Below are 12,535 nucleotides of genomic sequence, written 5' to 3'. Positions count from 1 at the left end.
CATTTGTATTGTATCCTCTATAATATGCTTAGGAGGTAGAAAATATTTGATTTTACTGTCTGTAATGTGTAATCAGAGATTGAACGACCAAGTAATGTAGCATTATCCAAAGATTATTTGTTATTATTTGTTGTATTTCAGTTATAATGAAGTTAATTGCATGCCTTTCAGATAAAAAATACTGTATGTACATCCTCAGTTCATCTGGTACAACTATGCTTAAAAGTGCTTAATAAAGTATTCATTACTATTTAGGTAATAAAATTAGTAGTGACTTATGAAATTTTATATAGCATCACTTTCTTAAGCCCGTTTTTAAAGTGATTTATTACCAGATGGGCAAAAATGCAATTTTTATGTAAATTGACACATTTAATAATAACTTTTGTAGTATAAAAGTGCTTGTTTGTATGAAGTATAACTCACTTATGGGGCCTTGTAGTTCTATGTAATGTTGTAGTGAAATGTGCACATGTGGGTGCTCCTGGAAGCACCTCCAGCCCTGTGAATTTATGTATCTGTTGACTTCAGTATTTAGTTAGCTTGATTTCTAAAGCCATCACAGTAATTGACGTGTTATTGGAAATAAAGTTAAGTTTTTCCTTATTTATAGGGATAACCTCAATTTTGAAGAATGTGAATCAATTCATACTTGGCTGAAAGCCAGTTCTCTCTTCAGTTTAGCTCCAGCACATACATGAAAAGCGCACTTGCATCCTAAGTGCCTTGTGAATCTGTAGTGATTAATTCTTCTCATTATTTTGCTGCAAATTCTCATGACCCTCTGTGATGATTCGATCAGCCACTTAGAGTTTATGCATATTCATATCTCTGTGCTCCTGCCGCAGACGTTCAAATCTCCTTCACTGACTGGTGTGTGCTTGGTGCAGTAATTGAGCTGCAGTAGATTGATTACTCTGGGGAGCTGTAAGGCCTTTAAAGGTGAAAACATATCAGTCCTGTTAATTAGGAAACAAAAGCTCTGATGGCAAGTTCAGCAGTCAAATGTTTCCAGTGTAGAAAAGATGAAAGGTATGATTTGTTCCTCTCCATGAATCCTGTTTACTTTTTAAACTTTGAATTAGGTCTGTATCAGTGGTAATGGAGTATAGCTTTCTTTTGTGAATTTTTATAGAATGCTAATTGAAGAGGACTTTACTATATTGATTGGTACTGTTATCTGTGATCTGTCAAATCTGATAGTTTAGAGCCTATTCAGAGTTTGTATATGCCTTCTATAGCATTGGTAATATTTATATAGAATTTCTAAATATTTTACATAGAGAATGCTTGTGTATGAATTTTGGTATTTATAGGCTTAATTTGATCTACAGTATTCCAACACTAGTTTTTTATTTTGACAATTTAATGGCAAAGAAGTTGAGCTGCCTTTTATCTCTTTATCAGAAGCATCCTTTGATTTTGCTCTCTTAAACTATATACTAAATAATGTATTATCATGGCAAAAAAGGCCCTGTGTGGAACTGTATTCTCCAAAAGTAAGCTAGTTTTTACATGGAGGATTATGCAGTTTACATATGTGTTTTTCTCTGTGTGCTATTCTCATATTCCAATATTCTTTTTTCCTCTCATGGTCATGATGTTTTATTTTGAGATATAATTCACATACCATAAAATTGATCCTTTTAAAATATACAATTCATAAGCTGGGTGTGGCAGCACACACCTGTGTCCCAGCTACTCAGGAGGCTGAAGCAGGAGGATCTCTTTAACTGGGAGGTGGTGGTTACAGTGAGCCGAGATCACGTCACTGCACTCCATCCTAGGTGACAGAGTGAGACTCTGTCTCAAAAATAAATAAATAAATAAATAAACAAACAATTCCATGGTTTTTAGTCTAGTCACAAAGTTATGCAACTATCACCACTATCTAATACCAGAACATTTTAGTTACCCCAAAAAGAAACCTCATACTCATTAGCATTCTCTCCCCATTTTCCCTTCCATCTAGCTTCTGGCAACCAGTAATCTACTTTCTGTCTCCATGGATTTGCCTATTCTAGACATTTCATATAAATGGAGTTGTAGTATTGTTGCCTTTTGTGTCTGCCTTCTTTCATTTAGCACAGTTTTTCAAGGTTCATCCACATTGTAGCATGAATGAGTACTTCATTCCTTTTTATGGCCAAATAATATTCTAATTGAATATCCCAATTTTTTTTTTATTGACTAATGAACATTTCTGTTGTTTGCACTTGTTGGTTATTGTGAATAATGCTGTTTGTAATTCTAATTAGCATGTGCATACATCCTTTGTTCTTAATCTTAGGGGGAAGGCTTTCAGCCTTCATTTTTGAATATGATGTTAGGTATAGTTTTTCTTAGATGCCATTCTTTAGATCAGGTTGAGGAGTTCCCTTCTATTTCTAGTTGAGTTTATCATGAAATGTTGGATTTTGTCAAATGCTTTCTCTGTATCTATTGATGATCATGTGGGCTTGTTCTTTATTAATATAATGTATTACATTGATTGTTCTTTATTAATATGTTATATTAATATGATCTTTATTCTTTATGAATATGTCACAACTGACTTTCATATGTTGAACATTATGATATTCTATAGAGCATATATAATGTTATTTTATTGCTTTGGTTTTATATAATATGAACCAATTTCTCTATATTTCAGGCATTTATTAATACAGCAAAAGAAATTTATGAAAAAATTCAAGAAGGAGTCTTTGACATTAATAATGAGGTATATACATATAAATATTGTTGGTCAATATTAATTTAGAATTCACTTCATTGTTTTATAATTTTTTTAATCCTAAAATCAATCATGATAATCAGTTAACACCATTGGTTTACAGTCATCCAACTGAAAAATTGGTATATGTGGTATAGTAGTTAAATATGTTCTAGTAGAACAACACTTTATCTATGGAAATGGATTAAAGTAAGTGACCCTATCCATTCATTGCAAGCAATGCAAAATAATATAAATCCCCCAAAGAGAAAAGAAAATCCACTTTTATCCACATGACCATATGGTGTCATCTGCTTTGGGAATAATGATCTGGTATATAAATGCATGTACTATGTACTAATGAAAGATGCTTTCTCTGTTATCTGGTATGAAAGAGGGAAATACCAAATTTGGAAATTACTCCCAATATAGCATAGCATGTTTTCAGGAGACTAAATATATATATCTGTGTGTGTGTGTGTGTGTGTGTGTGTGTGTGTGTGTGTCTGTGTGTGTGTGTATATATATGTATATAATTGGCATTTGGCATAGGGTTTTTTGTAATGTTATTTTCATACTGTTTTGGTCAACATGATTAGGATAAAATGTAAAGCTTTGAAGCATCTATTTCAGTGTTCACCAAAGATCATCACTTGACCCACATCCCCACTCTGCATTTATCTGTTTTTATTTCAAAATGTTTATGTGGATGTAGCATACTTATTTTCACATAAATATTTTTGCCATTCTGTATTAAGATTTCTGGCTTCTGAAAGAAAAGCCCTGGTTTCTCCCCAGTTGCACTTAGAAAAGCATTGTGTTAGAAAGCCATTATGTATGTCTGTCTCATCCTATACATTAATGAGGCTCTCTGTTACTTCAGTAGTCTCTGCTAAAACAAACAGCAGTTTGCCTAAGGTTTCCAAAAAGTACATGATTTTTTCATTGTTTAATTTGGAGTAATATAGTTTCTCAATCCTATCTTCTGCGCTTATATGATAGTACTTCTCGAGTTAGTTTAAAGGTGACACCATTCAGAGACTAATGCCATATAAATTGAACAGTAATTGGGCCTCTATCTGAAAGAGTACATTCATTGTTTCTGTCTGGTTTCATATAGTAGCTGACTGCTTTACCGTGCCTTATGCAGCTTTGATTGTAATGTGCTGTCAGGAGCCAACAGGCCGTGCTATTTATTTGGCCTAATGCCAAGGCTGACTCCTTGACTCCTCAAGAAGTTGCTACCAGCCCAGAGGGGGCAAAACCAATGAGCCATAGGGCATGCTTTTTATTAAAGAGGAGTCAAAAGAGCGAAAAGAAACCACATCAGCTGCTGTCAATACTGAGCTAGTGCCAGAAACCCCAAGGCTACTACTGTTGCAGAACAACTGCCAAGCACTATAAATCTGAGATTTACTGTGACGTAAAGTTTCCTTAAGAGCTTAATTTCTGAAGCTACTGTATTACTTTTCTCAAAGTGTTGTATTTTTAGGTAAAATCCACTTGAGGGAGTGAGGGTTAAGACATAAGTGTGAGTTTGATGAATGAAAGAACTACTCTGTGTGTGGGTTCTTGGCAAGCTGCCATGTCTTTGGGGATCATAGAAATTATTGATGACACAGAACACTCATATGCCCTTAGCCTGTACAGCTGATTCAACATGGAACAGAAACACTGTCTAGTGAAAAGATTTTACCTTGTATTAAAGCAGCATGGACTTTGGATATTTTTATGCTTTAAAGATTACTTGCAATAATTATTTTAAACAATTTCTGCATTACGAGAATTTCCTGAAAAGCAGCATTATCCAATATCTGTTTACCCCGAACCTGGTATGATAAAGAATTACTTTCAGGAACATTTCCACAGTGTTTTTAAAAGGAAGGAACAGCCCTTAAGAGAGATTGTTTTAATTCTTGCTAAAATCTACTTACTGTATTTTTCTCAGTTGTTTGATAAAATTGTATTATAAAGAATTAAATGAGTTTTTTAAGAATCTAGTTAAACTGTATCGTCTGGTTGTGTCTGGTCATATTTATTGTTCTGTTCTCTTTTATTTCAGGCAAATGGCATTAAAATTGGCCCTCAGCATGCTGCTACTAATGCAACACATGCAGGCAATCAGGGAGGACAGCAGGCTGGGGGCGGCTGCTGTTGAGTCTGTTTTTACTGTCTAGCTGCCCAACGGGGCCTACTCACTTATTCTTTCACCCCCTCTCCTCCTGCTCAGCTGAGACATGAAACTATTTGAAATGGCTTTATGTCACAGAAGACTTTAATCCTTCAAATTCTTGTATAACTTTGAATAAATGGTTAATGTTCACTTAAAAGACAGATTTTGGAGATTGTATTCATATCTATTTGCATTTGATTTCTAGGTCAATTGATGTGATTATTTTTGTTAAATGTTGTCTTGTGCCCTTAACTACGAACTGAATTGTATTAAACACTACAAAGTCATCTTGAGTATTTTAAATCGGTTTGTGTAGTTAGGTTTCCCAACACCTGTGGTTACCTAATGTTTAATATTATAGAACTGTCCTCAAAAACTTTGTCAATTTTCAAGGCTATAAGGAACAGAAGGACTCTTTTAATTCTGTATTTATCATTTACTTTCTGTATATATAGTTTAATAACCTGCTTGGGTGTAATTTGCCAAGCTTGAATTCTTTAATGCATTTGCATAAATTCTATACTGTTTAGAGCTTAAAGCTACAGAAGCATTGTTAGGAATTGCTTGGACACTGAATTTTAAACTTTTTGACATTGTTAACAAGCATGTTCATCTTTTCTTGTCACTAGTCCAAGAGAAATATGCTTAATGTATATTACTAAAGGCTTTGTATATGTTAACCTGTTTTAATGCCAAAAGTTTGCTTTGTCCACAATTTCCTTAAGACCTCTTCAGAAAAGGATTTGTTTGCCTTAACGAATATTGTTGGAGAAAAACACAGTATAATGAGTGAAAAGGGCAGAAGCAAGAAATTCCTACATCTTAGCGACTCCAAGAAGAATGAGTATCCACATTTAGATGGCACATTATGAGGACTTTAATCTTTCCTTAAACACAATAATGTTTTCTTTTTTCTTTTATTCACATGATTTCTAAGTATATTTTTCATGCAGGACAGTTTTTCAACCTTGATGTACAGTGACTGTGTAAAATTTTTCTTTCGGTGGCAACCTCTATAATCTTTAAATATGGTAAGCATCTTGTCTGTTTTGAAGGGGATATGACAATAAATCTATCAGATGGAAAAATACTGTTACAAAGTAGAAAAGCTTTAGTAATTTACTCAGTGTGGTGGTTTTATCCTTTTTTTCTTTTTCTCCCTTGGTCTATAATGAAATTGTTATAGCAGTGCAAAATAAAATCCTATGTATAAAAGTGTTCTTTTTTTTTTTTATTATGACCACCTCTTTTTTAATGTATTTTTAGTCCCCTTACAGCTTTTACATGTGTTGAAGCATGTTTTTTAAAAGGGTCAGAATGTTTTAACACTCAACCCTTTTTAAAAATTTTGCTAAAATGTGACAAATCTCACTATATTGAAATTCTTTTTGTTGATGGTATAAGCAATGTAAGCAAGTGTTTTCTACTCTTGAACCAGCACAAAAGCACTTATGCCTGAAAAAAAGCATAAAGAAGTTCTAATTCTGAAACTACTTTCATTTCACTCACGGCCTTCAACTTTCTACAGGTCTTCCCTGAAGATTCAGCAATACTCTGTTAAAAGTTTGACAGTACTTCTGTGGGAAATCACCAAATGCTATCATAGTTTTGTTTTAACTATCTCCTTGAGGGCAGAGGGAAAGGTGAGAGAAGATCTATTTTGGTGGGTATTTGTAGTACAGCCTTTTTCTTTCAAGTGGCCATATCAAATACACTGGTCTTACTAATCACTCTCTTTACCAATGAGTAGAAAAAGTTAAGGCAGCTAGGAGAGGTTCTGCTCTATACCAAGAAGAGAATGATTCTTTGGAAATTGTTATTTTTAAGCTTCTGTTAACTTTTCCAGAAGTTTAATGTGTTTCTTTTCCATGCTTTCTCCCCCAATTCTTTTATTTGAAGAAGAGAAATTAATGACAAAAACAACAAACCAGGACATGTATTTTAATACCCTAAGGAAAAGTGGAACCCTCAAATACAACTCCTCCCACAAGCACCCTAATGTGCCTCAGTCTGGTGCAGCAGGTGGACTTCTCAATAGTTCATTTCCACATTCTCTACAAATCGCATCTACCATTAAGGAATATGTTATGAATCCTTTCTGTGAATTGAGAAAGCAGTGTTATTGTCTATGATTTCCACTCTTTGCTCATTTTATTATCCCTGTCAAATAATGTAATATTGGTACCTGCAGTTGAATTTGTAATACTGTAATTGAATTTTTAGTTGGTCTTTGATCAACTTTTATAGCATCTATGGACATAGAAAATCAGCCACTGAAAAAATAAACGCAGCTTTCAGCGTCTCACTCAACATGTAATATTTCAAAATTGTGATCTTCGCAAAGATACTGTTACCATTCGTCTTCCAAATTTAAGACAACCGAATGAAAAGCCAATTTTTTGAAAGAATGTGGCATATAATTAGATATACAACTGAAACAGGATATACAACTGCATACAATTTGTTTTTAATGATATTTTAAAATAGCCTGTTAACAGGAAAATAGTCCCTATTTATCTGCTAATGGTCAAAAAGGATTGGGATATAAATCGTACCAAAATGTTTCCAATCACTCAGAAAAACTGACTCACATCTGGCTTTGGAACACCTTGAACATTTATTCTCTCATACATAGTAAAGCCGCATCTCAGTTTATTTAGTCCTGAGGTTGGCAGCATGAGGTTTGATTATATGAGTAAAAGATACACAAAGAGATAAAGCTGTTTAATAATAAACAGGAATTGACTGTACAAATAGGTAAACCAGAGTGTCTACCTGTGTTTCTCAAGAGTTTAGGTGTGCTTTATGTTTACATTAAAATGAAGCCTAACACCACGGTAGATCATCTCATCCTCTGTTGGGATGGACCAGGTATTATTACTTTCTTGGTTGAAGTCATGATAGAGAACTTCATTTTATTTATTTTGTTTATTTTATTTTGGGAGACAGAGTCACTCTAGTCCCCCAGGCTGGAGTGCAGTGGTGCCATCTTGGCTCACTGTGACCTCCATCTCCCCAGGTTCAAGTGAGTCTCCTGCCTCAACCTCCCAAGTAGCTGGGATTACAGGCACCTGCCACCACACCCTGCTACTTTTCGTATTTTTAGTAGAAATGAGGTTTTGCTGTGTTGACCAGGCTGGTCTCCAACTCCTGTCTCAGGTCATCTGCCCGCCTCAGCCTCCCAAAGTGCTGGGATTACAGGCGTGAGCCACCGCGCCTGGCCAAAAACTAAATGTCAGTCTATGTATTAGTATGAATTAGTTTTACAAAATTATGAGGCCAATTCTTAAACATTGAAGAACAAAGTGCCAAACTCCTGATAGAAAAATGGAGGAAAATGAGCAATTTACAAGAAAAGATATAAAATGTCCCTAAAATGCATTTTTAATTCAAACATAATGTAAGTGATGGATACATTAATTTGCTTCACTCTAGTAACCTTCTTCTATTTATGTGTATCCCATAACATGTTGTGTACTTTTAAACACAATAAAATTTATTTTTAAAAATTCAAACATGCAAATTAAAGCTAAGATGCCATTTCTCACCTATGAGACTGGAAGAAATGTCAAATACAATGCCACCTTGTATTGGTGAGGCACCTTTGTGTGTTGCTGGTAGAAGTGCAAACTGGAACTACCTTTCTGGAGGGGAACTGGACAATACCTAATAAAATTACATATACACTTGCTGTTAGCCCAGAAATCCCACTTGTAGGAATCTGCCCAGGTGATAATTCTCCAATAAAGCAAAAGCTCCATATGCACAAGGTGACTTTCTGCAGCATTGGTTGTAATTAGAAATTACTGGAAATGAGTTACATGTCATTTCCACTTACAGTGATTCAGTAAACTATAGTGATTCAATGAACTATGTCCATCCACACAGTGGAGTCCTACACAGCTATAAAGAAGGATGAGGAAGAAGATCTCTAGAATACACTAGAAACTAGTTACAAACACTGGGTGGGTACAGGGTGAAAAGTAACAGGGCTGGGAATAGGATGGTTGGGACAAGAGAATGTTGCTTCTCTCAGGGTACATTTTTTGTATGGCTCTGACTCAACTATGGTTATGTTTCACATAACCCAAACATAATTAAAAACCATGAAGTGCAGGAACTCGGTAAAATACAAACTATTAATGAACTTGTCAAATGAGTAACACCACACTGAAGGGGTAGGGAAGAAAACCAACATATATAACTTTGAAAAATAGTATTATCACTGTTTACTGTAAGACTGAAGACAAAATGAACGATCACAAAGGCTGTAGCTAGTAAAGGGGATGGGTTAGCAATGCAAAGCTACCTTTCACATAGACTGAGCAAATAAGTAAATACATTGTGGATAATGAGAGCAAAGTTCCTCATCAAAAATGCATTGCAAATAAGTTGAGAAAGGCTAGAGTGAACCTTGTGGTGGTAGGTTGCAATTGAGGAGATCATGAACTCGTGGGTTTTATATGTACAGATGCACCGTGAGTAAACATGTTTCTTCACCTTTGCTGAGAGGGCCCAGTAGCAATGAGCATAATGCCTACTGCCCATTACTGGTTTCTAAATAGCATTCTCTAATAAAGGAAACTAGGGTTCATTAGAAAAATGATTGATTTCCTGGGTTGGGGCAGTGAAATTAGAAAATGAGCCTGGAATATCCTGCGATACCAGAGAAAAGTAAGGAATTGTTCGTAAAATGATGGGGCAGAGGGGAGTCAGGCCAAAGGACACTAACTAACGTGCTAGTAGTGGATCGTAAACCGGGGAGTGAGATAAATATCCATAAGTTTATATTAATATGAATGATTAAGTAGATGGGAAAGACGCAGCTCTTCCTTACATTAGCGACCAGTTAGTAAAGATAAAAGGGATGATGTAAACAGAAAATCTACAACACAGTCATTGTTAAAGGCAGGAATCAATACTAAAATTCGTGGGCAAAAGCCTGACAAAGGCTATGCATACAGTCTGAGTATCTCCTCACAAAATATTATTGCAAAAGAAGAAATACAACAGTGGAGAGACCTGGCAGACACCATGGCTTATCAAGTGATTAGGAAGATGTGAGGATGCCACGTACTTCCCAATGGGATGCCCTGAGAAAAACACTATTCCATGGCGAAAAATGGGTCACCTCAACCCAGTCATGAGGAAACCTGTCACCCAAATTTAGCAACATTCTACAAAGTATCCAACACTTCACAACTGGGCATCATGAAAGTTAAAGAAAGAACGAGGAACCGTCAGAGATTAGAGGAGATAGGGAGCCATGGCAACTAAATGCAGTTTGGGATGCTGGATCCAGGAAAGGGCATTAGTGGGAAAACCGGTGAAACAGGAATAGTGTCTGCTGATTCATTAGCAGCATTTTAATCAGTGTTAATTTCCTGGTTCTGATCATTGTTCTATGGTTATGTAAGAGGCTAATATTGGCTGGGCACGGTGGGTCATACCTATAATCCCAGCACTTTGGGAGGCCGAGGCAGGTGGATCACAAGGTCAAGAGATTGAGACCATCCTGGCCAACATGGTTGAAACCCTGTCTCTACTAAAAATACAAAACTTAGTTGGGTGTGGTGGCGTGCACCTGTAGTCCCAGCTATTTGGGAGGCTGAGGCAGGAGAATTGCTTGAACCCAGGAGGCGGAAGTTGCAGTGAGCCAAGATTGTGCCACTACTGCACTCCAGCCTGGTGACAGAGCGAGACTCCATCTAAAATAAAAAATAAAAAAAAAAAAGCTAATATTAGGGGAGGTGCATGACAAGTATATGGAAACTTGGCGTAGTTTGAGACCAACCTGGGAAACACAGGGAGACCCCATCTCTACAAACAAAAAAACTAGCGTGTGTGGTGGTGTGCACTCATGGTCCCAGCTACTCAGGAGGCGGAGGTGGGAGGATTTCTTGAACCTGGGAGGTTGAGGCTGCAGTAAGCCGTGATAACAGCATTGCACTCCAGCTTTGGTGACAGAACAAGACACCATCTTAATAATTTTGCAACGTGGTTATCTATATTTCTAAATATATATAATTTTTTTAAAGCTCACAGTGAAAGAGTTATAATCCATGGGCTGGCAAAATGTAAAAGTCTGACATCAAATGTTTGGATGTTGGCAAGGTTGTAAAGCAAAGGAAATGCTCATATCATATACTACTGGAAGGAAAGCAAATGTGTGCAACCACTTTAGAAAATAGCCTGCAAACCCTTCTCTCAGAACATGCCCTAGAGAAATTCATCCACATGTGCACCAGGATCCTTCTGCCAGAATATTCAGTGTCATAAGTAATAGTCCCTGGGAACAACCTTGATGTGCATCAATAGAAGGGATGAACCATAGTATATTCATATAGTGGGATAACATACAGCAATGAAAATGAGTTGAACTGCAACCATTTAGCAACATGAATGATATTTTTAAATTAGTAACCCTTATTTTACTTAAACGAATGAATTTTGCTAGTGAAAATATTATACAGAAAAGAATACATATAGCATCATTTCATCAACTTTAAAGTTAAGCAAGGAAATTATTATCACAAAAGTCAGGATATTGGTTACCTCTAGCAGGATAGGAGGGGCACAAGGAGATTATCTGGGACTAGCTATGTTCTGTTTCATGATCTGAATAAGACTTACATGGATATTTGCTTTATATGTCTATAAACTATACCTATGTGTTTTTTTTTTGGTTTTTTTTTTTTTTTTTTTTTTTTTTTTGAGACGGAGTTTCGCTCTGTCGCCCAGGCTGGAGTGCAGTGGCCGGATCTCAGCTCACTGCAAGCTCCGCCTCCTGGGTTCACGCCATTCTCCTGCCTCAGCCTCCCGAGTAGCTGGGACTACAGGCGCCCGCCACCTCGCCCGGCTAATTTTTTGTATTTTTTAGTAGAGATGGGGTTTCACCGTGTTAGCCAGCATGGTCTCGATCTCCTGACCTCATGATCCGCCCATCTCGGCCTCCCAAAGTGCTGGGATTACAGGCTTGAGCCACCGCGCCCGGCCTACCTATGTGTTTTATGCACTTCCCTATAAATAAGATTTTGTGTCCATTCAACAAACAAAAATGCTGCCTTATAAGTTGCCCTCAAAACTAAAAAGCATGAAGTTTGTAGCATGCCCCTCTTATGGGTTGCATTGTGTCTACAATGCAAAGATAGGTTGAATACAAAAGATGATAGGTTGAAATCCTAACTTGGCTCATGCCTGTAATCCCAGCACTTTGGGAGGCTGAGGCAGGAGGATCTCTTGAGGCCAGGAGTTTGAGACCATCCCTAACAACATAGCAAGACCCTGTCTCTATCAATGATAACAACAACAAAAAAGAAATGAAATGATATCTAACCACCCAGTAGTTCAGAATCTGACCGTATTTGGAAATAGGAACATGGAAGATGCAATTAATGAAAACGAAGTCCTACTGGAGTAGGGTGGGCCCCCAATCCAACGTAACTGCTTCCTTATAAGAAGATGGCCCGGTGAAGACAGACACACAAGGAGAACGCCAGGTGAGGCCAACACAGAGACTGGAGTTAGGCAGCTGCATGCCAAGGAACGCTGAAGATTGCTGGCTGCCAGCCACAAGTTGGGGTGAGGCAAGGAAGGATTTCCCCAGGTTTCACAGGGAGCATGGCCCTGCAGATACCTTGACTTCTGGC

General features: G+C 36.8%; 1 protein-coding gene across 1 annotated transcript in view; it reads left to right on the top strand.

Annotated features, from left to right (window-relative positions):
* Positions 1-6,101, top strand: part of RAB2A (RAB2A, member RAS oncogene family) — a 103,357-nt gene extending 97,256 nt beyond the window's left edge. Inside the window, exons 7-8 of the mRNA XM_050802271.1 lie at positions 2,654-2,722; positions 4,776-6,101. Coding sequence (XP_050658228.1) covers positions 2,654-2,722; positions 4,776-4,871 — 165 coding nt within the window. The 3' untranslated portion in view covers positions 4,872-6,101. The remainder of the gene's footprint in view (positions 1-2,653; positions 2,723-4,775) is intronic.
* The last annotated feature ends 6,434 nt before the right edge of the window (positions 6,102-12,535 follow it).

The sequence above is a fragment of the Macaca thibetana genome, chromosome 8, assembly GCF_024542745.1.
Source record: "Macaca thibetana thibetana isolate TM-01 chromosome 8, ASM2454274v1, whole genome shotgun sequence".
Lineage (NCBI taxonomy): Eukaryota > Metazoa > Chordata > Mammalia > Primates > Cercopithecidae > Macaca > Macaca thibetana.
This window is presented reverse-complemented; position numbering and strand designations above follow the sequence as displayed.